This window comes from Ahaetulla prasina, chromosome 2 (assembly GCF_028640845.1).
Source record: "Ahaetulla prasina isolate Xishuangbanna chromosome 2, ASM2864084v1, whole genome shotgun sequence".
Classification (NCBI taxonomy): Eukaryota; Metazoa; Chordata; class Lepidosauria; order Squamata; family Colubridae; genus Ahaetulla; species Ahaetulla prasina.
The window spans coordinates 158,686,192-158,712,110 of NC_080540.1; the positions used below are offsets into that span (position 1 = coordinate 158,686,192).

Consider the following 25,919-nt stretch of genomic DNA (forward strand, 5'->3'; position numbering starts at 1 on the left):
AATGGCGAACCTATGACACACTTGATATTTTAAGTGACATGCCAGCATTTGCCAACAGCTGACAACAGCTATTCTCGAAAGCATGCTCTCTTCTCACATGATTTTCGAAAATTGTGGAAGACCATGGAAGACCGTTCTCTGAAGCTGGCTCAAGAACGAATGACTCGTGTCACCCACTGCAGGCCATGGGGCCAATTAACAAAAAGAGAACAGCGACTGAAGGTAAGTGACGCACGGCAGATCCTGGGGAAACTGGGTCATGCCATTCCCCAAGGCTTGGATTCCTTGAGGGCTGGTGTGAGTTGACCTTTTTGAGTGGCAGTGGTGGTGTTAGGAGTGAAGTTGAAGCCTGGGCCTCCACTTTAGTCTCAGCCTTGGTATCATCACTGAGTGCCACTGTTCAGGATAGCCTAGATTGGGGGTGGGGGGGGAGAGCAGATATAGAGAATTGTTAGTCTTGTGTTGCGGAGGGGCAGTGCGCCTGTGATATGCCAGTAGTCATTAGCCATTTTCCTAATTTTTGAAATCAAGACTAAAAGGTTTGCCATCACTGACCTATGCCATCACTGACCTATATCAATAAAATACTGTTGGAAGAAATATCCATCTGGGTTCAGTTCCAAGTGGGGACAAAGACACTGGAAACATGGAGGCTGCTTGGAAAGATGGTTTAATGGTGGTCAGAATCACATGGCTTGAGTTCCTGAACAGAAAAGGGGCTGAGATCCTGTGTGCTCCCTGGTTTTATGCTTTTTCTGAGCTTTGAACTTTCTGGGGCACAGGAAGAGTATCCTGATTGGCTGTCAGACTCCCAGGGGGTGGGGGTCTTAGCTAGCCTTGCTGGCTGATGTAATCTTCCCAGGTGCCATGTGGTGAGTTTCAGTTGCTAAATGGGTTCTATTATGATGCAGATGATGGCCCATTGACAAAGGTAGGGGGTGGCAGGAAGTTGCAGGGAGCTGCTTTGTCTTTAAAACATGTTTCTCCATTTCTCATCCAGGGAAATATATTCTGCCTTTTAAATATTTTCTAAAATATTTCATTCTTCTAGGAGGGGGTGGGTGCTAAATTCCTACAATACAATTCTAGTATTTTTTGTGGCATCTATTTTCTGAACTGGTATAGGAGAAGAGCAGGTAAAGCTGGGGGGGGGACAGAGTTAAGTGAGTTATAAGCCTAGAGTTGTTGCACCTCCCACAAATGGTCTAAGTCCAACTCTTCTTAAATTCTGTTAACCATTATCTGGTGCCAATTTAGTATTTAATGTTAGTTGACAATAGTCTTGTATACATGTTTGAATAATAAAATTTCTTAACTGCAATTAATGTATGGTCTGATTCTTTGCACCTGACGCCTAGCCTACCTCAAAGGGCTAACAGGGAAGCCTGTTTTAAAATATATTTTATTATCAAACTCAGTGATAATAAAGCATGCATAAAACACTTCTACATTGCATATACATAGAGCATATGCTGTGCCTTTACTTAGGTCTGATTCTGTCCTCAGAAATTCTAAAAAAATGTGTAGAGAACAGCAATAAGGGTTACTAAGCCATAAAAGCACGGCTGAAAAATGTAACTTTCCAAGGGAAATTCCACAGGGAGGCTTTCTTTGCTCTGGATTTTAGTGGGTTTAAGTATTATTTGGTTTGCTTCAAAATATTGCTAGAAGAAATATTGAGGCAAGTATCACTACTGAATGACAAAATGGAAAGAGAAGCAAAGAGGAGGAAAGAAAGAAAGAAAGAAAGAAAGAAAGAAAGAAAGAAGGAAGGAAGGAAGGAAGGAAGGAAGGAAGGAAGGAGGAAGGAAGGAAGGAAGGAAGGAAGGAAGGAAGGAAGGAAAGAAAGAAAGAAAGAAAGAAAGAAAGAAAGAAAGAGGGAGGGAGGGAGGGAGGGAGGGAGGGAGGGAGGGAGAGAAGGCACAACATCATTTAAAGATTTTTAAAAACATTGTTTTGGCACACAGTTCTGTGAATTTCTTTGTTTTGAGGGAGTGGGAAATTTTTTCATGGCCAAATAAATCAAAACCTACCCTTTGTATTAAAAAACAACAACAAACATTCTTTGAACATTCATCCAAGCCTCTTATTATCAAGTCATGGTAATTTTTTGAAAAGAAATGAAAGTATTAGCTTCCCTTGAAATATAATATTATGAAAAAAAAGGAGTATGGGCCACACCTTGATCATGTTTCATGTCTGATCTTTGGTACCCGAGCAGAGCAGTTCTAATTACAATACTTCCTTGATACTCTCCACAACAAAGGCTTTAAGATTTCTAAGGAGACCGTTGCTATAAACCTGCTGTAAACATAAAGATGACGGAATATTTTTATACGATCTATTGTTGATGCTCTCTGAGCTTGAATGTTTGTTTGCAGACAATTCAGTGCTATCCAGAGTACATTCCCCATTAACAAAAATTAATCCAAATTAGCAGATGGGTATTTTAAGTTTCTGACGCAGTTGTTTCTCTGGTCAGTCTTTTAGACTCTCTCTTTTTTTGCCTTCACAAGCTCAAGTGTCCAATACAGGGGTGGAATGTAAAATTTGTTGCTACCAGTTCTGTGGGTGTGGCTTGGTGGTGGTGGGGATAATGTGACTGGGTGGGCATGGCCAACTTTTTTTTAAAACTTTTAAAAGCATTTTTTCTACAACCTCTTCGGCCAAAGAGGTTGTAGAAAAAATGCTTTTAAAAGGCTCCTCTGACAATCCGAGCTCAGTTACCTGACTGTCAGAGGCTTTTCTTTTCTTTTAAAAGCATTTTTTTGCCTTTAAAAGAAAAAAAAAGCCTCTGATGATCAGGCAACTCAGCTGGGATCGCCAGAGGAGCCTTTTAAAAGCATTTTTTCTAGAACCTCTTCGGCCGAAGAGGTAGTAAAAAAATGCTTTTAAAAGCCTCTGATGATCCCAGCTGAGCCGCACGATCATCAGAGCCTTTTTTTTAACTTTTAAAAGCATTTTTTTAGACGAAGAAAAAAATGCTTTTAAAGTAAAAAAAAAAAACAACCTCTGATGATTGCGCGGCTCAGCTGGGCATGGTGGGGGGCAGGGGTTTTTGCTACCGGTTCTCCGAACCACCCACCGCTATCGCTACCAGATCGGGCAATCCGGTCCAAACCGGAAGTATTTCACCTCTGGTCCAATATCATATTTGTCCAGCATGTCCAAATGTCCAACATCAAGCAAAGTAGCTTTAGGAGACACACAAAGGCTCCAGACTTTGGAGTCTAACCCCCTACACTAAGTAATCTCTTTCAAATTTCAGAACACATTTTCAAAATTATGCTAGGTAGGATTACTTTTCAGACAAAGCTTCTTTTCAGCAAAATTCACTGGCCATAGAGATTATTCACTAACAGCCCAAAACAGTAGCATTCAAAAAGTCAACAAGAGTCCCCACTTTTAAATAATGATTATAAGATTTTTGTAAAAATAATAGCAAATAGATTAATGTTAGTTTTACAATAAAGAATTCATACTGATCAATCTGGTTTTATAAAAGGGAGGCAGATGAGGAATAATGTTAGACAGATTATTAATATATTGGAATATTTGGAAAAGAAGAATACTTCAGCAGCACTTATTTTTTTGGATGCAGAGAAAGCCTTTGATCGATTGCATTGGGATTTTTTATTTAAATTAATAGAGAAAATGCAATTTGGAGATTGTTTTGTTAGAATAATTAAAGCGATTTATGGAGAGCAAACAGCTCAGATTATAATAAATGGTAGTTTGACAGAAGTTATTAAGATTGCGAAAGGAACGAGACAGGGATGTCCCTTATCACCACTATTGTTTGTTTTGACTCTGGAACCATTATTAGATAAAATACAAGAATTAACGAAAATAGAGGAATTAAGATTAGACAATATGAGTACAAAGTTAGAGCTTTTGCAGATGATGTAGTGGTTATTTTAACAAATCCTATAAATTCAAGTAGATTTTTGTTGGAAGTAATTGATAAATATGGAAAGGTATCAGGATTTAAAATAAATCAGAATAAAACAAAAGTGATAATTAAAAATATGTCTATACAACAGAAACAAAAACTAGAGGAAATGACAGGATTTGAGGTAGTAAAAAAGGTTAAATATTTAGGGGTTTATATTAGCTCATCGAACAAGAAACTTTATAAGAATAATTATGACTTGCTATGGCAAAAAGTTCAGAATGATATGAGTGTCTGGAAAAAATTGCAGTTGTCGCTATTGGGAAGGATTGCGGCTATTAAAATGAATGTGTTACCTAGATTTTTGTTTCTGTTCCAGATGATACCAATAATTAAAAAGGATAAAAATTTGGAAGATTGGCAGATTGGGATTAATAAATTTATATGGCAGGGTAAAAAGGCGAGGGTTAAAATGAAAATAATACAGGACTCACGGGAAAGAGGTGGCTTAAAAATGCCTAATTTTAAACTATATTATGAAGCAGTAGCCCTTTCAGTAATAAGTGACTGGTTTAATTTAATGGAGGAAAGAATTTTGAATATAGAAGGTTATGACTTGTTATATGGATGGCATGCGTATTTATTTTATGAAAAAAAAGTGGATAGGGCTTTTAAGAATCATGTGTTGAGAAGTGCTCTTTATGGTCTGGAAAAATATTCTTATAAATTAGATTACAAGATTCCTATATGGGCGAGCCCCAGACATGCAATAGAGAATATAAATATAGAACAGAAACAGGAAATGATTACTTATAAAGAACTTTTGTATGCTGAAGGAGGTAGATTGCAATTAAAATCATTACAGGTATTAAATGAAGAAGGGAGGAATTATACTTGGTTTCAATATGGGCAAATAAGTGCTAGATGGAAAGAAGATCAAAAAATTGGTATAATGCAAAGGAGGAAAATTTAATAAAGCAAATTAGAAATCAGACCCAGGAGCATATAAAGAGATTGTATAATGTGTTGCTTGAAATAGATTCGGAAAAGGATTTGGTAAAGGATTGTATGATAAAATGGGCACAGAATATTCAGGAACCAATAATGTTGGAAACATGGGAGAAAATCTGGGTTAGAAATGTTAAGTTTACACAAGCACAGAATTTAAGGGAAAATTTTTATAAGATGTTTTATAGATGGCACTTAGATCCCAAAAAATTATCATGTATGTATCCTAATATCCAAGCGAAATGTTGGAGGTGTGATTGTGATGACGCTACATATTTTCATATTTGGTGGACTTGCAAGAAAATTAAGGTCTTTTGGATAAGAATTTGGTGGATTATTCAAAATGTACTGAAGAAGAAGATAAAGTTCCTGCCACAATTTTTCCTTTTGGGAATTATAACGGATTGTACAGGGATTGAGACTAAATTGATTCTGAATTTAATAACAGCAGCAAGACTGTTGATTGGACAATACTGGAAGAAAGAAGAGGTACCTACAATAGAAGAATGGATACTGAAAGTCATTAATTTGGCTGAGATGGCTAAAATCTCAGCTTTTTTAAAAGACAATACGCAGGAAAGATATTTAATTGAATGGAAAAAATGGATTGATTATCTACAAAACAGATATCAGATTAAGAAATATCAGATTGCCTTTGAATAATTAGGAAGTTATTTTATGTAATGGGGAGGGGGTTGGGAGATGAAAAGCTTTGGATGAGGTTAATTGGATTGAAGGAAAATTTTATTCTATGTTTGGTTTATGTATAACAATACCTTGTGATTGACCGGGAAGCCGGGGGAGGAAGGAGGGGAAGGGGTTTTCTGGGAGGGAGGGGGAAAAAAGGGGGGGAAATGTTTTTTTTTTTTTAAACTTTTTCAATTAAAAAAAAAAAAGAGTCCCCACATGGATAAGTCAAAAGGGAGCAAATGAGGTGGGCTGAAGAATCTAAATATTCCTTGTGATGCAAGAACCAAGGAATCTAAACTGCAAGACTGAATGGTAGATGGTTGATGATGCACTTCTATAATGGAGCCATTTAAATTCATTCAGAGCAGTGGTGAGCCAATGCATTGTTTCAATGCAAAATAGTTGTGTTAGACAATTTGCTACTAGTGTCTCCTTTAGCAACTCTCAAGCCTGACAATGGCATTACACCTTCAGGAGTGTCTGGTAATGAGGTAACTTTATCTTTGACTGAAAATTTTAGGAGCATAAGGCTGCTCCACCTGGGACTTGGCAGTAAGTTACACTGCCACGATGTCCTGTTTTATCATTTCAGAGTATAATTCAGCTTCTTGGCTTCACTAGGTGGAAATCTGCCTGATACATCTCGGTTAGGTTTAAAAAGTATCTTTATTTTAGACAATTATAAAGCTACGCATAACAATTGATTGCCCGTAGCCAATGGCAATAGGATTGGGCATTTATACCTTTATGGGTTTAGAGGCGTCTTCCTCCCTCTCTTCAAAATTAACAGATGCTTGGCACAGTTCCTCATGGCCTCAAAATTGAACAATTGCTGCACGTTTACATAATGGCCATCTCAGGCTGGGAGCTTTTGGTTTCTGCCTTGTCCATCTTAATTCCTAGCCCACCCACCCTTTATTTTCCTTCTTCCCTCCCCCTCTGATTGTAGAATAGAAATAGCATTTAGGCGTGTATACCAGCCTTTAATGCTTTATAGAACTCTCTGGGCAATTTACAATGTAAACATTATTTGCATATTGTCCCCAGCAATCTGGGCCCTCATTTTACTGATCTTGGAAGGATGGAAGACAGAGTTAACCTTGAGTCCCATCAGAATCGAACTCTATGGATAGAATCAGCCTGCAATACTGCACTTTAACTACTGGGCCACCAGAAGTGTTTGGTGCTTCACCCAATCCTTCCTCTTGCTTTTGTGCGGTTAGAGAGAATTCTCCTTCTCCTTCTGTCACCATTTCTTCTTCTTCTAAAACTCCCCCACCTCAAAGAACTCCTCACTTCTTCCTCTTCTTAATTGGGGCAGCAGAAAGGGAGGGAATTTCAGGATCTCCTTACCTCTACTTTAGCCCTCATTTTCATGAGGCAATCATGAAAGTGTTGTTTACTTGGCAATCATGCAGTTGTTACCTCCCACAATCAAGTCCTCCATCCCTTCAATGTCAGAACATCTGGCAGGGACAGATACTTTTTTGTTCAACCTGTTCAGCCACTTTAGATTGTGGGGACACTGTAGTGCAAATATGACACATATAACAAATTGCTTATTTGTACCCTATGACTATCATTAAGTGTTGTACCTTATGATTCTTGATAAACATATATTTTCTTTTATGTACACTGAGAGCGTATGCACTAAGACAAATTCCTTGTGTGTCCAATCGCGCTTGGCCAATAAAGAATTCTATTCTATTCTATTCTATTCTATTCTATTCTATTCTATTCTATTCTATTCTATTCTATATAACTGTCAAAAAAGGCAGGGTGTATGTAGCTCAACTGTCACCCTTCAAAAACATTCGGTGTCTGAATAGCCCACCTAATGAATCAAAATCAAAATCAAGCCTATCTCTCCTCTACAGAAAATCAAAATACCCTCTACTTTGAAGACTTCCTCCATTCCTTCCACCAAGCTGGGTGGTAGAGAAAAACAGACATTATTTATGGGACTGCCTCTCTCTGAGGCAGATTATGCTCCAGGTCCCTAATTGGCCACTTATTATTATTTTATTTTTTTTGAATTTATATCCCGCCCTTCTCCGAAGACTCAGGGCGGCATACATTGTGTAAGGCAATAGTCTCATCCTATTTGTATATTTATATACAAAGTCAACTTATTGCCCCCCCCCCAACAATCTGGGTCCTCATTTTACCTACCTTATAAAGGATGGAAGGCTGAGTCAACCTTGGGCCTGGTGGGACTTGAATTTGCAGTAATTGCAAGCAGCTGTGTTAATAACAGACAGACTTAGTCCGTTGAGCCACCAGAGGCCCTGGTGCCTTATTGGGGCCTAGGAGGGAGGGATACCTTTTCCACAGCTGCCTCTATCTTGTGGAACACCCTTCCCCAGTAATCCAGAAGACCTCCATCACACAAATGCACTCTTTTAACGTATGTTTAACTCAGTCTTGACTCCTGGCAACTGTCTGAACAAGTCCCCCTAGTTTCCTTGGCAAGATTTTGGAAGTGGTTTGCCCTTGCCTGCTTCCTGGGCTTCCCAGGGCTGAGAGAGAGAGAGAGAGAGAGAGAGAGAGAGACTGGCCCAGGGTCCCCAGTTGGTTTTGTGCCTAAGGTGAAACTAGAACTCATAGTCTCCTGGTTTCTAGCCTGAGGGCTTTAACTGTTATACCAAATTGGTTCCTTCCCACTCTTTTAGCTTTTCAGAAGGTTATCAAGACTTGACTGTTCCTGCAGGCACTGTGGTATAGTGAGGGAGGTCTATGGATGATGTTGAGGAGATGACTGAGATGACGGGCTTTCCCCCCTTTAATTTTGGTTTTGGTTTTGTGTTTATGGTTTGCACGTTTATTATTTCTGTCAGAATGCCTAGAGTTGTGTCTTAAAATTTTCAAACAAATTTTCAAACAAACTAACAAACGAATAAGAAAGGTGCACAAGGAGTAGGAAAGGTACTACAGAAGTAGAAAACAGGAGGTAATGCAGGGATGTCCAAACTTGGCCCCTTGAAGAGTGGTGGACTTCAACTCCCAGAATTCCCTAGCCAGCAACTTGCTCATTTATAGCTCATGCTGGCTGGGGAAGTCTGGGAGTTGAAGTTCACCACTCTTCAAGGGGCCAAGTTTGGACACCCCTGAGGTAATGCAATCTGTAAATGAAGGGTTACACAGTTAATCTGCCCCATGCGAACTAGTCCATTTAGCCACCTCTTTAGCCACCATCCTTCTCCATGTTTCAAATTCTAAACCAGGGGTCAGATCTCTCTGAAGATCTGTTCCATTATCGTGTGGTTTTGCATTCCAAAACCCCCAGTTCACATTTTGCAAGATCTCACAATCTCATGCAAGAGCCATAAAATCGCATGACTGCCCTTGCTGGATTCCAGTATTTGCCTACAAAATTGCTGAAGTCTTCTGAGATTTAACCATCTCATGAGTTTTTCTGCCTTTTGCATTTTAAAATTATTTTGTTTTAAATAAGTCTGGGAGAGCCACAGGCATGTTTCAGCAATGCAACCGATACCTGGTTGCTGAAAAATCGGGGTCCATTAAACCTTTCCTAGGATGAAACCATTTCTGTGGGGAGGCGGCTCATGATCTCAGGCTTCTCAGCTCAAAGACTTGGCACACAAAAAAAAGGGATGGGGAAGAAATCGCATTAAGATATCAGTTCTTATGAAAATAGTACAGACAGTATGGCGTAAGGGCTGCCGCCAAGTGACAATCAACAAAAGCCTGAGGCATTTGTTTTCTCAGTAGATCTTTGGTATCTCTTCTCTTTCTGTGTTAGGAAACGAATAGTTTCTAAAACAATCTCGGTGGTAACTCTGCTCTTATCATTAATCACTGCTTAGCTTGTAAATGCAATTAGTACCTATGTTGCCTTTTTCATGCTATTTACTATTCCTTTTGGATTAATAAAAATCAGACCGGGCCATCTGTCCATTAACTGTTAAAGACAAAGTTGGCTTTACATTTTAAATATAAATCAAACAAATTCTCAAATTCTTCTTGTTGCTATTCTGCACCCCCATGTCACAGCGTAACACATAATAGTTCACAGAAAAATGCACTTCCAGTCATTCACACCTGTATAACAAAACAACCTGACTGATGCATCATATCAGAAATTATTATTTCAAGGACAACAAAACCCTAACATTTTTTCCTGATATACTCACCAATCAATATATTTCAAGATTTTCCAGATTGTAATGATTCCCTAAATGTGGATCAATGAGTACTTTCTAATGCTACCAAAAGTTTTTGAATAGCAATTCTAGCAAATATTGCAGCATGAAGTGTCCACCCACCCAGCATGACCTATTCATTAACCACATTTCTATACAACCTATCTCACCTAAGTTACTCTGGGCTCCTTTCCATCCCACCAAAAAATGTGGTATTCAGCAGGTTCTGACCAGTTCTGGAGAACCGGTAAATAGCACCTCTGACTGGCTCCACCTCCATCTATTCTCTGCCTCCCAAGTCCCAGCTGATCGGAAGGAAATGGAGATATTGCAGTAACCTTCCCCTGGAGTGGGGAAGGAATGGAGATTTTACAGTATCCTTCCACTACCACTACCACCAAGCCACGCCCACCCAGCCATGCCCACAGTAAAAAAAAATTGAATCCCACCACTGGTTTTGAACTTCTGAAAATAAGATTCCTCTTCTTACACTTCTGCATTGGAAATTGCCATACACTAAATAAATAAGCTGGGAGTGGACAGCATTATAATTGCTAGAAAAAGATTCCTACTTAGACAAGGATTGGGTTTAGATACATTATATGGCCAGGTTTTTTTAAAAAAAATATTCTTGTTCACCCCAGCCTTGTCATCAGACTAGTGCCTGAGAAGGAAGGAAGGAAGGAAGGAAGGAAGGAAGGAAGGAAGGAAGGAAGGAAGGAAGGAAGGGAGGAAGGAAGGAAGGAAGAAGGGAGGGAGGAAGGAAGGAAGGACTATCCCAGTTGACATCAAAGAGAAAGCAAAAGGAGGAAGACAATCTTGACCTGTGGATGGATTGAGGTCTGTAAAACCTCAAAGGGGCAGATCTTGAACCTGCAGCTCTCTTCCCTAGTGGAGAATGTTCCCACAAAAAGGAGGTCCAGGGGGGGAAGTTACGGAGATCATTACTGGAGGAGAAAAAGGTCACCTATATTTCCTAAGCATGCCCGGCTTGCCTTTTGGGACAGGAAACACCAAAGGACAAGACCTTTTCTTACTGTGTGTGCCTTTGCAAATGCAACCCTTATTTTCACAACAATGCCTCCATCACAAAGTGATGTCATTCATTAATAACTGTCTGTTCCATCCCTTCATGATCTGAATACTTCATTTGTTGGAGAGAGTTGTTGGCATTGCATATAGTGTTACACCTAGGCTTGTTTTTCATAACGCCCCGACATAGGCTAGGTTCAGACAATATATTACGCTACAGCTTATGATTGTTAAACCGTAATGGGTGGTATAACATTCCATTCCAACATGAGAAGTGAAGCCAAAATTCAACAAAGGACATTATGTTTTATTGGCAGTCTGTAAACCTGGTGGAATATTTTATTTTCATTTTTAATCTAGTTTATAATAAAATCCAAGACCATTGGTGGTCTTAAAGTTGCCAAAGTTGGAGACCCCTGATCTAAAAGGTCTGGACTGTAAATCCAGGTTGTATATGGCTGGCCCACGTTGATTGCCTATAGCTGTCTAAACTTTTGGACATCAAAATTTCCCATCTCAACTTGCATATATCCAAGGTTTGAATGCAAGCTATTCTGAGCACAATACAATGCATGAGTTCTGCCATTGAGTTACGACTGGAGAAGAGCTATATAAAGAGAGAGACAGAGAGAAAGAAAACAATTCTCCACTAGGCCTGCTGCTTGGCCTTTAAATCTAAAACAGCTAGAGACTGCCTGTGCCTATAACAGAATGATCCAGTGTCAATGGAGATTCTCAATCATCCAGGTCATGGTTGTCCCAAAGATGCTGAAGAAGCTTCTTGGATGAGAAGTGAATCATCTTCAAAGAAAAACCCAGAAAGTCCAGTTGCTTCTTGAAAAAGCACCTTTGGGATATTCATCCATGTTTCTACTGTAAGATAGTTTTTCCAATACAAAATCCTCCACATTTTGACCTACATCAGCTCCAGCCAGTATGAACAATAGTAATAGGTTATGGGAGTCCAAACAATAGAAAAATTTAGTTGATGGAGAGTTATAATGGCCATGGAGGATGATTAATGTAGTGCAGACATGAAGTACAGTGTTCTGTAAATAGGAATCCACAGTCATCTCCTATTCACAGATAAACCATGATTGCTGATGTGATTTGTTTTTAGGCTACAAGACTTTTACCACACCCAACATTTGACTTTGGATCATTTCTTCAATAAAGAAATGAACAAGGACAATGTCTTCAATTCATTTGTTTAAATGGGTTCTCTTTATAGCTTTAGGACTTATACGGAGAACAGATCACATTTTAGGTTATATTTAAGCAGAAACATTGAACATTCAAAAGAGTTTAGTTGAGTGGCAGCTAAAACAGATCAAAAGTGGGATGATATATCACAATGGAATGATGTTGCAAACTGCATAATTTCTTTGCACCCATGAACCTCTTTTGACTACTAGGGTAAATGGCAGAGATAGTTGAGGGAAAGGTCTTCAGAACATTTTCGTTGTATCTGTTTCTCAACTGGCCTATGGTTGAATAAATGAGCTTCTAATTTTAAAAGATAAAGGGAACTGTCTGTCTCTTGGTCTATCTCTTTTTCCCCTATGTTTCCTTTTTATCAGGATATTGTTTAGGTAGATTTTCTATTCAGATATATTAAGTCTAATGTTTATTTCAAATATATCAAATGTCTATTAGCATTCACTCTGCATTGTGACAAATACTTTATGAACCCTTTTTCTAAATGGGACATTCAGCTTCTTAGTAGTCTTCCAGTATGTTTATCTTCAGAAATATATATATATATATTATTTTTATTTATTTTTTAGAAAAGTTTTTTTTATTTTTTTCTCAAACAAACACACATACAAACAAACAAACAATACATTTTTTCTGAACAGAGTATTGGCCGAGTCAAAATTTGTTCCCCTTTTAGTTTTCTCCAACACCATTTTATGGAAATACATATATATATTAAAAGGGTTCTTGCTGAATTCAGATCTCCAGGAGGAGATGCATTTTACGTTCCTAAATAAAAAGGCTGGGAGAAGAGATATAATTAGCCATAGCTGTGACCAGCAACCTCATACCATCTATTAGGATAGTCATAGCCCATATATTGACCACAATCCATGAGCTAAGGTTTGTTGCACAGATGGAATAGACCTCTTTTGCCATCATCATGATGGCTAGACAAAGAGCCTAGAACTGTGTCGTGAAACTAGTCAATCCACTTGATGAATTATAGGACCTTAATGGATAATCACATGGCCCTTCAGTGCAAGGACGGATTCAAAATGGCAACCACATGGCGGTAGCCATACAGGAGCCTGTCTTTGGATAATTCAGTAGATTTTTTTTTCCATTTAATATAGTGGCTGTGCTGCAGTAGTGGGTTTCAAACGTTTTTACTGCTGGTTCTGTGGGTGTGGCTTAGTGGGTGTGGCATGGCTTGGTGGGCGAGGCAGGGGAAGGCTACTGTAAAATCTCCATTCCCTCCCAATCAGCTGGGGCCTGGGAGGAAGAGAATAGATGGGGGTGGGGCTAGTCAGAATTTTTACTACCAGTTCTCCGAAGTACTCTAAATTTCTGCTACCGGTTCTCCAGAACTGGTCAGAACCTTCTGAAACCCACCTCTGCTGTGCTGCCTAGAAACTCTAAGAGGACTTATTTTATTTATTTATTTATTTATTTATTTATTTATTTATTTATTTGTCAAACACAACAGTATATATAAGCATGAAATAACCATACGAATTGGATACAATCAAAGGGAACGTTAGGACAGGAATAGTAGGCAGGCACGCTGGTGCTCTTATGCACACCCCTTACAGACCTCTTAGGAATGGGGTGAGGTCAATAGTAGATAGTCTATGGTTAAAGCTTTGGGGATTTTGGGAAGAGACCACAGAGTCAGGTAGTGCATTCCAGGCATTAACAACTCTGTTACTGAAGTCATATTTTCTACAATCAAGATTGGAGCGGTTCACTTTAAGTTTAAATCTACTGTGTGCTCGTGTATTGTTGCGATTGAAGCTGAAGTAGTCTTCGACAGGAAGGACATTGTAGCAGATGATTTTATGAGTTATACTCAGGTCATGCCGAAGGCACAATCACTGTGCTACCAGCACAATCACTGTACTAGAAGCTATTTATCTGATCTTAAAAAAAAAAGATATGTGGTTCAATAGTAAAGGGAAAGGATAACTCAGGCTGGTTAGGAATAATTGCTGTAATGCATATTTAGGCTGTTTTTAACTAGGAGGCCAGGAGGCAAAATCTTTAAGGAATGGGAAACAAAGAAAATAAGATTTTAACTGTTGTACCATCCCAATCTTGCAACCTTCAGATACCCCAGTAGTGAACTATCCGGTTCACCTTGTGGTATGTGTCTGGGAGACTGCTTGCACAAACCAGTTCCATCATCAATCACCTTTGAGTAATTTGGAAAGCTGTATATTGCAGCTCAGACAAATCAAGGTTCCCGCTCGTATACCAGACGTGTTCTTGACAATCTGCCCATTATACCGTAAATTTTCATTTCCAAACTGCCCAGTGAGAAAATAAAGGAGAAGAATTCTAAGCAGATTAATGTTTAGAGGAATAAAGGCATGCCTTTATCAAAAAGTCTGCAATTTGCAGTTTCCCTGAAAAAACTACTCATTCCCTGCCTAAGGACTGGAGCTGGTTTCTTTATCCGCTTAATTAATTAAAACGGATTGATGTCTTTTTAGTATGACTGATCCTTTGAGTGATCCCAGTCAGCTATGGTAATTTTGTAAAGTAGTGGGAAGCAACTAATTGCATGTGTCAAAATAAGCAGATGGAGTCCCATTGTGGCTTCTTTAACTACACATGGCTTTTAGAAAAACAAAACTTTTTGTGAACCAGGAATTTTGGATAAGGACTGACATCTAATCGGCAAGTATTCAAAATGAATGGACATCTCATACCAAGAAAATTCTCATAAAGCATGTAAATTGTTGGGTGTTGATGATCAGCGTTTTAAAGAAGTATTATTTCCCTCTCTAAATTGAATATCTTGTAAACAGGCATTCAGGAAGTCCCCAGCTTACTATGTTGTAAATCGCGATTGTCATTAAGCAAGCCATCATGTGATCACACCCAGTTTTATGATCTTTCTTATTGGCAGTCATTAAGTGAGCACACCCACCCCACCCCAAAAAAACTCCCAGTACACACAGAGAAAAGATTAGCCATCACTGAAATAGACAGTCCTTGGATACCCTGGCTTTCTACCAAGAAAGGCTGGCTTTGTAGGTAACAGTGAGCACAAAAGTGAATTGGCTACCAGAAACCCTTCAGTAATCTATGCAACTTGTAGAGCAATGGAGTTATAGAAGCATGCCCAACAATGCCTGTACCACTGAATTTTGGACCAGCTTTTACTTCCAAATGGTCTTTAAGGATATATTGAGTACATTATAGGAATCCAATATGTGGTGATTACGGCATGAGTAATTGTCTAAAGGGCCTTGCAATCAAACAATGGGTGCAATTAGTACACAGGATGAAGATAGGACCTATTGGCCACATGGTCTTCAAGCAGGAGCTGCAAATCCAAAATCACTCCCAGACCATCTTCCTCACAAGCTAGAGAAACTTACATGGAACAAGATTTCCCACTAGGGGTTTTTTCCCCCCTTCTTCTTCTTGTTCCTCCTGGGATACATTTCTCTGGCTCATTTCCATCATTTTGTGCTTAACTTGAGAAAAGTGTTCATTATTCCCAAATGACAAGCAAGCATGTCTTAGCTGGTTGCACTTCCATTTAGTCTTTATGTGGGGTGTGTATGGCAGGACAGACTGATGTCACAATTCAAAACGCCTTAGGGCAGCATCCCCAGCAACATTATTCAGAAAGATGATCAACTGCAATCATAACCAATCCCACTTCCTTGACAATACGTATAAGAGAAGAAAATTTAAAACCTAGAGCTCACAACTACACCTGTCTCTGCTTCGCAGACTGTGTCCTCTCTTTCTCTCTCTACCTCTTTCTGCATCTTTGTCCTTCAGCTCCTCACCAACTAAAATGTCTCACCGAGCCAACATCAGAATTCAGAGGAGAGGCTTCAGTAACTCATCTGCCATCCGACCTAACTTGTGTCGCACCAACTGGAGCTCACAAAGCGTGGGCAGAGGTGGAAGCTGTGGCACTGGAGGTGCTGGCTGGGGCCGGGCCGGTGGGGCCGGTTTTGGCAGCCAAAGCCTTTACAATCTTGGTGGACCCAGGAGAATTGCGGTTGGAGGCAGTTACGGCAGTGGCATCGGTGGAGGCTATGGGTATGGTGGTGGAGTTAATAGCGGCTATGCTGTTGCTGGTGGTATTGGTGGAGGCTATGGGCTAGGTGGAGCTGGTTTTGGTGGAGGGAGAGGGGACCCTTGCTTCCCAGTTTGCCCACCAGGCGGAATCCAAAAAGTAACTATCAATCCCCACCTGTTGGCGCCTCTCAAACTGGAGATTGACCCCAACATAGAGAAGGTTCGCAAAGAAGAAAGAGAGCAGATCAAGACACTCAACAACAAGTTTGCCTCCTTCATAGATAAGGTGAGAATAAATAAATGCTGTCTTTTATTATTTCAGGTTGCAATGAATTGGGGAAAGAGTTCAGGAGCCTTCCTCCAGTTCCTCTTGCAATTTTCACTGATTTCATCACAGCTGTTATTTATAGCTATCTGGCTCCAGCTGGGTGAGATGAAAAGAGCTGCCAATTTTTCCCTAGTCTTACTGCTGCACTTGCAGTAGCAGCCTAACTGCAGTAATGCTGTTGGGATTTCTTTTTCCTGTTGCAGAAAGAGAGACTGGAAACATTTCTAAAGTTAATATTATATTTTTCTCTGACGCAAATCTCAGTAGGTCAGTAGAGTTTCTCACTATATCGTAATAATGGGGAAATGAGGTCTAATCAAACAAAATGTATGTATGTCTAGCATAGAATAGAATAGAATAGAATAGAATAGAATAGAATAGAATAGAATAGAATAGAATAGAATAGAATAGAATAGAATAGAATAGAATAGCTTTCCTGGCTGAGGAACTCTGGGAGTTGAAGTCCACAAGTCTTAAAATGACCAAGGTTGGAGGCTCCTGTGCTAGACAACCATCCTCACTGCTCAACCCCCATCCCAGTCCAATGTGTGGGGAAAAAGCCAGGTCTTCACGACCTTCCAGAAGGTCAAAAGAGTAGGGGGATCCCTCAGATCTCAGTTGGGAGGCTGTTCCAAAAGGTTGGGTTGGCCATTGAGAAGGCATGAGTCTGAGGTGGAATCTGGAGCCAGAGAATCTTTTTTCCTGACTAGTAACCATGAGTCAAGCTGGTTTGAAACACATAACTATGACCCTTTAGCCTAGAAATGTAAAACATGAAGATATGATGTAGTTCTTGCTCAGAGAAAAAACTTTAGCAGAGCTGAAGAAAGAATTAGGTCATGATGAGTAACGTGAGGTATGGAAGGGGCAGGTATCATGCTCAAAATGTGTGCAAGAAGATGCCTGAGTAGGCTTAGAGTTCATTCACTCATTCCTGCGTCCACTCATTCATCTACAATTGCAATTTGCCCCATTTCAAAATGTCTATTAGAAATATTTATGCAATAATGGGGTACTTTTTGAGATGAGAATTGCAGCATTGGTGAGGAACAGAATTGCATGGGTTGCTACACTCCCATACACAAACTAGTCTAGAGGAATATTTACTTATTTATATACCGCCTTCATTATTTTTACAAATAACTCAAGGCAACGAACATACCCTAAACATCTTCCTCCTCCTATTTTCTCAAGAAAACCCTGTGAGATGAGTTGGATCGGGAGACAAAGACTGGCCCAAGGTCATGCAGTGAACTCATACCTAGAGGGCACTAGATAGAGGAAGGCGAACTACTGGGAGCAGGCAAAAAGAAGGAAGGAAAGAAGGAAGGAAGGAAGGAAGGGAGGAAGGAAGGAAGAGAGGGAGGGAGGGAGGGAGGGAGGGAGGGAGGAAAAGCAAGAAAAAAGACTTTTTGTACAATCTGCTCAAGAATACATCAAAACAATTTGAGAACTTTGCCAGGAATTACAAAAGGATTTGCCTCTTTAATCCTTCAACCCCCAAATCTGGGTCTTTCTGCCTCCAGGTGCGTTTCCTAGAGCAAGAGAATAAAGTGCTGGAAACAAAATGGGCTCTGCTGCAGGAACATGAACAGAAAACTGTGAAGAGTAACATTGAGCCACTTTTCGATGCTTACATCAACAACCTCAGGACACAGCTGAATGATCTGGAAAAGGAGAAAATAAGGCTGGATGGAGAGCTACATAACACCCAAAACCTTGTGGAGGACAACAAGAGCAAGTAAGACTTTCAGACCTTCAGCTTTGCTCCAAGTTTCATCTTACTCCCTCTTTTATGCATGTGTGTGCCAGCAAGTCAGGCTTTTTTCTTTTTTTATGCCAGGCGATGGCCTAGACTGGCTCCTTTGGTTTTCTTGGCAAGGTTTTCCAGAAGTGGTTTGCCGTGACTTGCTTCCTAGAGCTGAGAGTAACCGGCCCAAAGTCATTGAGTTGGCTTTGTACCCAAGATTGGACTTAAAAGTCACAATCTCTCAGTTTTGAACCTGGTGCCTTAACCTCTATCCCAAAGTGGCTCTTAAAGTTTTTAGCCCTTCAGCCCTTTTGCTCCCTTGTTTACACCCTTTGCTGATATTGCATATAAGAATCTTAACAAAAGCTTCTGTTAAAAACAAAAGTGCTGAGGTGGTTTACCAGCTAGGTGTGAGGGGATCTTAGCCAACAGGTGTTCTGCATGTACATGGATTTCAACTCCCAGGGATCTCAGCATAGTTAATACCGAGTTGCGCAAATTCAGATGATCATTACATTGATACAGAAAATCACAGGACTGCTAACTCTTTGCAGATGATTATTCAGCCTTGTCCAGGCCAGGTATGGCAAGCCTAAGCCACCCCCAACTACAGAATGTTGGCAAGGAATTAAATACTCAAAACTTTGTCCATCTTTCTATCTGTCTGTCCTCCTTCAGGCCTTGTAAGTCCAGTTGAGTAAGAAAGGAAATTTTCTCAGACCGTTTTGTGATAATTGACCAGCCACAACTGAGAATCGCTTCTGGGGTGTTGTCAGGAGCCTTTTAAAAACATTTAAGAATCGCACCAGCTTTACTAGATTTCTTTTAAGTAGCTGTTATTGCTTTCTCCCCCCCAAATAGGTATGAAGATGAGATCAATAAGCGTACGGAAGCAGAGAATGACTTTGTAATCCTCAAGAAGGTGAGAGTTTGCAGTCTAGCTACTTTGCAGAAAGGCAGCCCTTGTTAAAAGGTGGGACTATCCCAAAAACAAGTACATTTACCTCAATTAGGACATACATACATACATACATACATACATACATACATACATACATACTGTACATATGTATACATATTTTAATATTGAATAATATGCAGAAAGTAATAATGGATTAATAATTCTGTAGTCCTTTAATCACTTGCCCTTAAATCCAGTGTTTTCTTTTTAGGAAGTGGATGCTGCCTACATGGTCAAACCAGAACTAGAAATTAAACTACAATCTTTAGTTGAGGAGATTGATTTCCTCAGAGTCCTACATGAATTGGTAAGCCTCAGTAGTATTTTCTTTGACCTGTGCTCTATTATGCAATTATATGTATTTTTCAACTGTATTTTCAATCAATGAACATGACCATTAGAAAAAAAATGAAAGTAATTGGGGAAACAAAAGAAATTATGCAAAACAAACACCCCTTCCAATTTCCTTACTTATCTAATAAAAAGGACCACTTGCTCTAAATTTTGAATTAGGTACTTGCCAAGGCCTAATCTTTTTGTGTATATTTTCTGAGTGGGCTATTCCTATCACACATGCAGGAACTGGAAGACCTACAGAGGCAGATCTCTGACACTTCTGTGATTGTGTCCATGGACAACAATCGCTACCTGGACCTCGACAGCATCATTGCTGAAGTCAAAGCCCAGTATGAAGACATTGCCAAGAAAAGCAGGGCGGAGGCTGAAGCTTGGTACCAAAGCAAGGTAAATCGTCATCCATAAAAGTCAGTGGGTGAGCTGTTGCTGCCTTACAGTGAATAAACTGTGAGGGGTATCCAAATGTTTTCTTCCAAAATTGGAATTAGCAAAGCCAAGCCATTCGGAGGGATGTTGCCTCTTCTTTCTCATTCTCCCACCAATCATTTCTTGTAAATCTATTAGAAGTCGGGGAAACTGTGTGCCACTTTGGCCTCTTGTAGAGTACAAGGGTTGAAAATCTAATGCCTCCCTATTTCCTTTTGAATTTGCTGCAGTTACACTTTTAAAAGACATTTTCCCCAAAAGAGATTCTGGTAGATGTGTATACTGCAGCTTTCCCAGCCAGGTATCCTCAAGTGCAATCTTCCTACTTCTCGGCTAGAATTCCCAGTTAGGGAAATGTAATAATCCAACTTTAATACCATTTTAGGATTTTTTTAGCCCTTTGATGCTTAATTGTCATTTTTCTATATTTTTAAAATGTTTGACCCTACTTTAGTTTTTAAATTTAGTGTTAATTCATGTTGTAGTTATTGGCTATATTAGATTGTACATCGGTCAGGAGCCCCTCTTTGGAGGGAGATGGGTGGTTTAGACGTGTGAAATGTAAACAAACAAATAAGCAAATGTAAGATTTGCGATGCAAAATACCTTGAGGCACCAGATAGCAGGAGGCCAACAGACAAACAGATATATACACTCTCACAAATGAATCAGTCTGACTCCCTCCCTTAATTAAATAATTAAACTACAGTAGCTGTCTTCCACTTTTTTTAGTACGAGGAACTCCAGAGTACTGCTGGAAGGCACACTGATGATCTTCGTAACGCCAAGCATGAGATTTCAGAACTTAACCGACATGTCCAGAGACTGAAGGCTGAAATTGAAGGTGTGAAAAAGCAGGTAGGTTACTGTGTTCTCCCAAAGTTGTGATCATACAGTGATACTGTTCAGCCACACTTCTGGCCTGAAAAAACATCGTAATATGTCATCATATTACATTCCTAGAAGATTATTCCCAGACTGAATGACGAGCCAGGTTGAATGAGGTCCTAGATTGTTGGGGTCAATATTGTTGTGGCTCCAGCCCCAGAATCTGGCCCCATGCCCGAAAGTGCCTTGGAGCCCGGCCTGCTGCCAGAAAGTGACTTGGACAGTGAGGGGGAAGGGCCGTCAAGACTTACCTCGGAAGCACTGGCCTCCCTGGCTCAGCTCCAGGAGCCAGAAGCAGGCCAGGTGGAAGAACTAATGAGGCCTCCTTCCCCTGACTCTTCCCCCGCCCCAGGCCACACCTGCAAACCCAGATGACAGCAATCAGGCTTGGCTCAATCCCAGGTTTCGTAGGCAGGAGAGGAGGGAACAACAGAAGCAAGGGTGGGGCAGGCCTAGGAAGTGCTGAGTCATGGAGCCACACCCCACAGGATATAAAAGGCAGCAAGAGCTGGTGTGTCTCTTTGTATCAGGCAAATCCACTGATTGACTAGAGCTGAAGGTTGTGACTCACCAGCGTCTTGGCAGCTAACGAGGGCTCTTGGCAGACGCTGGCTCTTTTGCTGCCAGAGCTGATAAGAGCCGGCTAATTAAGCCATCGTTCAGACAGAGGCGAAGAGGACAGAACAAATATGCTGACTCTGTAAACCGCTTAGAGAGGGCTGTAAAGCACTGTGAAGCGGTATATAAGTCTAAGTGCTATTGCTATTGCTTTTAAAATGATTTATTTTTTTATCTTAATGTAGTTCTACTTTTTTGCATATATTTAAACTCAAAATTAGCAATACTTGTACATGAAACACAGAAGACATGCTGACAGACAATTACCTCTTTACATTACTTCCCTGCAAAACAAAGTATAGCAGAGCATCTGTGATGCTCATCCTCATAACTTTCACAAAACCAATTATTCTTTTACAAATAGCCGTAAGTCTAATTCATTCATTAATAATTAATTAATTGCCACTTAATTGGTATTGTGTATTATTATTATCATCAGTTGGTATTGGTAGTGAGGTACACGGTGGCTCAGTGGCTAAGATGCTGAGCTTGTTGATCGAAAGGTCGGCAGTTCAGCGGTTCGAATCCCTAGTGCCGCTTAATGGAGTGAGCTCCCGTTACTTGTCCCAGCTTCTGCCAACCTAGCAGTTCGAAAGCATGTAAAAAATGCAAGTAGAAAAATAGGGAACACCTTTGGTGGGAAGGTAACAGAGTTCCGTGCGTCCTTGGTGTTTAGTCATGCCGGCCACATGACCACGGAGACGTCTTCAGACAGCGCCGGCTCTACAGGTTTGAAACAGAGATGAGCACCACCCCAGGTGTGGGTTCTACTTATGTTTACTACCCATTCACAATGGGATCGTGCGCACGCATGGGCAGATCGTCTATGACGACATCTAGGTGGGTGGGCAAAGCTTTCCCCAGTTTTACTACTGGTTCGCAAGAACTGGACTGAACTGAGGGCAACCCACCACTGCACCACCCCCTAGAGCTGGGAACGACTAGTACATATGTGCGAGGGGAACCTTTACCTCTACCTTTTAATTGGTATTATAAATTACTAAACTCACCTTGCCAGTATACTGATGCAAGCAGCTATCTTCTCCCTGAACCACTTCTTTCCTTTCAACTTTCCATTCATGCCACACTCCATCCTCTCTAACCAAAAAGCAACAGCAACCTGGCTGATCCTATTAATGCACTAACTAGAAAAGGTTGGGAAAAAGGAAATCCCTAGTTACAATGCAACAGGACAGTTGCTGGCTACAGGATGCTGAAAATATCCCATTTCATTGCAATACTTCCAGCCTTATGATTCTATACGCAAAATGGCTCTTCCAAAGTTGGAATATTTTGCACATAATCATATTATTTCTTTAATACCATCCATGCTTATAATGTTTGGAGCAGGTGGCCCTTGACATTTTGGGTGTGCCCTTAGAGATCCTACAAAAGCCCGAGGATGGGTCTTGGCCCAATATAAGTTTACCATATCTTCTTATGGGATAATATAACTGAAGATATTTTACTCTGTTCTGAAGAGATGATCTTCTATGCTAATTTCTCTTTCTGTCCTCCCTTAAGTGTGCTAACCTAAAGACAAAGATTGCTGAAGCAGAAGACCGAGGTGAACTGGCACTCAAAGACGCTAGGCAGAAATTGGCGGAACTGGAGGATGCTGTTCAGAAATCCAAGCAAGAGATGGCCAAACAAGTCAAGGAATACCAAGCGCTACTGAATGTGAAGCTCGCCCTGGATATTGAAATTGCCACCTACAGAACGCTCCTGGAAGGAGAAGAATATCGGTCAGTGATAGTCCATCTAAGGAGAAACTTTACAACCTCTTTACTAGTACTAGTCTTTGTACTAAAAATCTACCTTTTTACTATTATTACTTGAATAATGGAATAATATGTAGGGTGGCCTCCAGTAACCTTGGGTGCAGACCACAATCTCCCCCCTCAAATTCTATTCCCATTAGCATCTAGTTCAGTGAGCCTCTTTCCCTTTAAGTTCATTCTTCGGTGTCCTTAAGGACTTGATGACTTTGCAACAATAGTCATACAACATTGGTTTTCTTTCACTTAATTATATAAGCCATTGATGACTAATCATTATCTCTTCGCATGCCAAAAGGCGTGTCCATAATGCAATGTGCCCCCCCCGCACATGCACGTATGACCTCCCCGCACAGGTGCACATGATCCCCATGTTCCCCCACCCCCACAATTAAATTAAAAATTTTAAAATTTTAAAAATTAAAAATTTTAGCCACTGGTTCTCTGTCCAGTTACTGGGTGGGAGCGGCCATGGTGGGCGTGGCCTACTCTGCCTCCTGCACCATGGTGGGGGGGGGGCATTTTCACACTCCCCAGACTTTGGAGGCTTTCTTTAAGCCTCCAGGAGGGCAAAAACAGCCTCTTCCGGGCTCCGGAGGCTGGAAAAAGGTCCAATTTTGGACTTCCGGTACTTCCGGTAGACCCATTTTTCAACCTCCCTGGGCACCCCCGCATGCGCCCTGCCCCCTGCGCATCCCAAAAATCAGCTGGCCAGTGATAAACGCATGTGCGCATGCACAGTAAAGCTGAGCTGGGCGACTGCTCGCGTTCCCGCCAAGAGGGCCTTGCTTGCCAGCTGTGGCACACTTGCCATAGGTTTGCCATCACGGATATATGCTCAGAATACCATTTGAATTCTTACTTATGCTTGATTTCTTTTTTGTTTCGTACAGATTGGCAAATGATGCAGCAGATGCAGTGAACATCTGTAAGTATACTGAAGAACATTCACATTATAAGATATTTGCTGTACAGTAGTGATTAAAAGGCTCCTTGCTTCTATTTAGATAGAGAGATCTGTTCTTTGTGCTGTCCCTCAACCCTCCTGCCCTGCCTCTTCTCCTGAAATTGTTGGTTTTGCAATTACAGCTGCAACTATTACACTAGTAGCAACACAGCCAAGTTCTTGGTGTGTTATGTCAATATAATGCCACAGGCATGAGCTGAAAATCTGTATCTCTCTACATTTTAAACACCCTATAGCACCCTATAGCAGGGGTGTCCAAACTTGGCAACTTTAAGACTTGTGGACGTCAACTCCCAGGATTCTGGGAGTTTAAGGACACAAGTCTTAAAGTTGCCAAGTTTGGACACCCCTGCCCTATCGAATGCCATAGGACAGGATTTGACCAATTTTTCAAGCCTCAGAAAGCAAGAAGCGAATTTGTAGGAACTCTGATCACCACCAAAACTTTGCAAAATATTAGTAATTTCATCCTCAGATCTCATATATGACCTTCTTGCATTTGATCTCAAGCGAGATCATCATATTCTGTCATCTGACCTTTGGCAACATGGAGAAATAAAATAAATAAAGAGGTTTTAAAATCATTTCATTTGGGGGGGGGGCGGAAATGTACGAAGGTCCCATTTTAGGAAGGATGGATTCGACAGAGTCCATAGTGATTACCCTTTCCATAGTTTCTGCAAGGTAGTTGCCTGTTGTGTCTTGCCCGCCCTCAGAGCAGCCGGGGCCTTCTTACCTGCTCCCGAACACTGAGGAATGTATGCCTCCCGGCCCAAGTCCTGGCTCCATGCCCACACAAACTGCAGAAGAAGGAGCATCTCCCGGCCCCAGCCCTGACTCCATGCCCAGGCAAACGGAGCAGCTAGATCCCTCCCCCTCCTCCACAGCATGTGAGCCTGAGGAGGGTTTATTCCCAACAGCTGCTGATTGGTGTGACCCTCGCATCAGAAGGCTGGATAGGCGGATGCAACAGAAGGAAGGGAGGGGCAGGCCTTAATGAGTGCTGAGTCATGGAGCCACACCCCATGGCCTATATAAAGGATCTGCTTTCTGGCAGTCTCTGAGTCAGGCAAAAGTCGAACTTATCTTGCTGAAGTCACTTACTGGTCTCCTGCCTGCTCTGAGGACTTTGCTAGGACTTTGGGCAGAGCTGCAGAGGCAAGCCTGATTCGGATTTCCCTGACTCAGCCGTCAGCGGAGGAGTAGGACACGACACTGCCTTTCATAGAACAGAAAATTCCCAGGTTATCATCTGTCTCTTCTTTTCACAGCTGTCATCTCATCACATATTTCACAAGGATCTGCTGCCGGCAGCGGTCTTGGTTATGGAAGTGGCTTCAGCATGGGTGGAGGTAATTGCTTTGCAATCGGAGGTGGCGGCGGCAGCAGCAGCAACATTGTAGATCTTGGAGATGGCAGCTATTCTAACATGAAATTCGTTTCCTGTCCTCCGACAAGTTACATAAGATAAAAGTCCAATTCCTTGTACTTTTAAAAATGAAACATGTGGACTATGTCTTCCTTGGACCTCTCCGTGCAGTATTCATACATCTGTCTTTGCTCCATGTTCAGATTTTGTAAGACATGCCATTTCTTTGATTGTATGTAGACAGCACTCTGCTTTTCAAATGAGTCAAACTATATAGAGGACAGGCTTGTGTTCTAATTTTTCCTTCTTTCATCCAAGTCAGATTTCTACATTTTTCAAGGTTTGTGTAAACTAGATAATCTTCTGTATTGTTTTTTTATACTTGAAATCTTCACTTTGAAATATGGCTTTACTTTTCGGTGTGCATATCCAATAAAAACATGATCAT

The 25,919-nt window shown here is 40.8% G+C and overlaps 1 protein-coding gene across 1 annotated transcript; it reads left to right on the plus strand.

Annotated features, from left to right (window-relative positions):
* Nucleotides 1–15,692: 15,692 nt before the first annotated feature.
* LOC131192281 (keratin, type II cytoskeletal 5-like) lies at nt 15,693–25,919 on the plus strand. The gene is made up of 9 exons (XM_058171294.1): nt 15,693–16,315; nt 17,884–18,098; nt 18,969–19,029; nt 19,280–19,375; nt 19,648–19,812; nt 20,584–20,709; nt 22,882–23,102; nt 24,029–24,063; nt 25,374–25,919. Exons 1-9 carry the CDS (start codon nt 15,800–15,802, stop codon nt 25,571–25,573), a joined length of 1,635 nt encoding a protein of 544 aa, XP_058027277.1. The 5' UTR covers nt 15,693–15,799; the 3' UTR covers nt 25,574–25,919.

Excerpts from the sequence above, each read along its gene's own strand:
- LOC131192281 (XM_058171294.1), top strand. The coding sequence starts at position 15,800 with ATGTCTCACCGAGCCAACATCAGAATTCAGAGGAGAGGCTTCAGTAAC. Across the intron at positions 16,316-17,883 it reads TTGCCTCCTTCATAGATAAG|GTGCGTTTCCTAGAGCAAGA; the intron begins GTGAGAATAAAT and ends TTCTGCCTCCAG. Across the intron at positions 19,813-20,583 it reads AAGCTTGGTACCAAAGCAAG|TACGAGGAACTCCAGAGTAC; the intron begins GTAAATCGTCAT and ends CACTTTTTTTAG.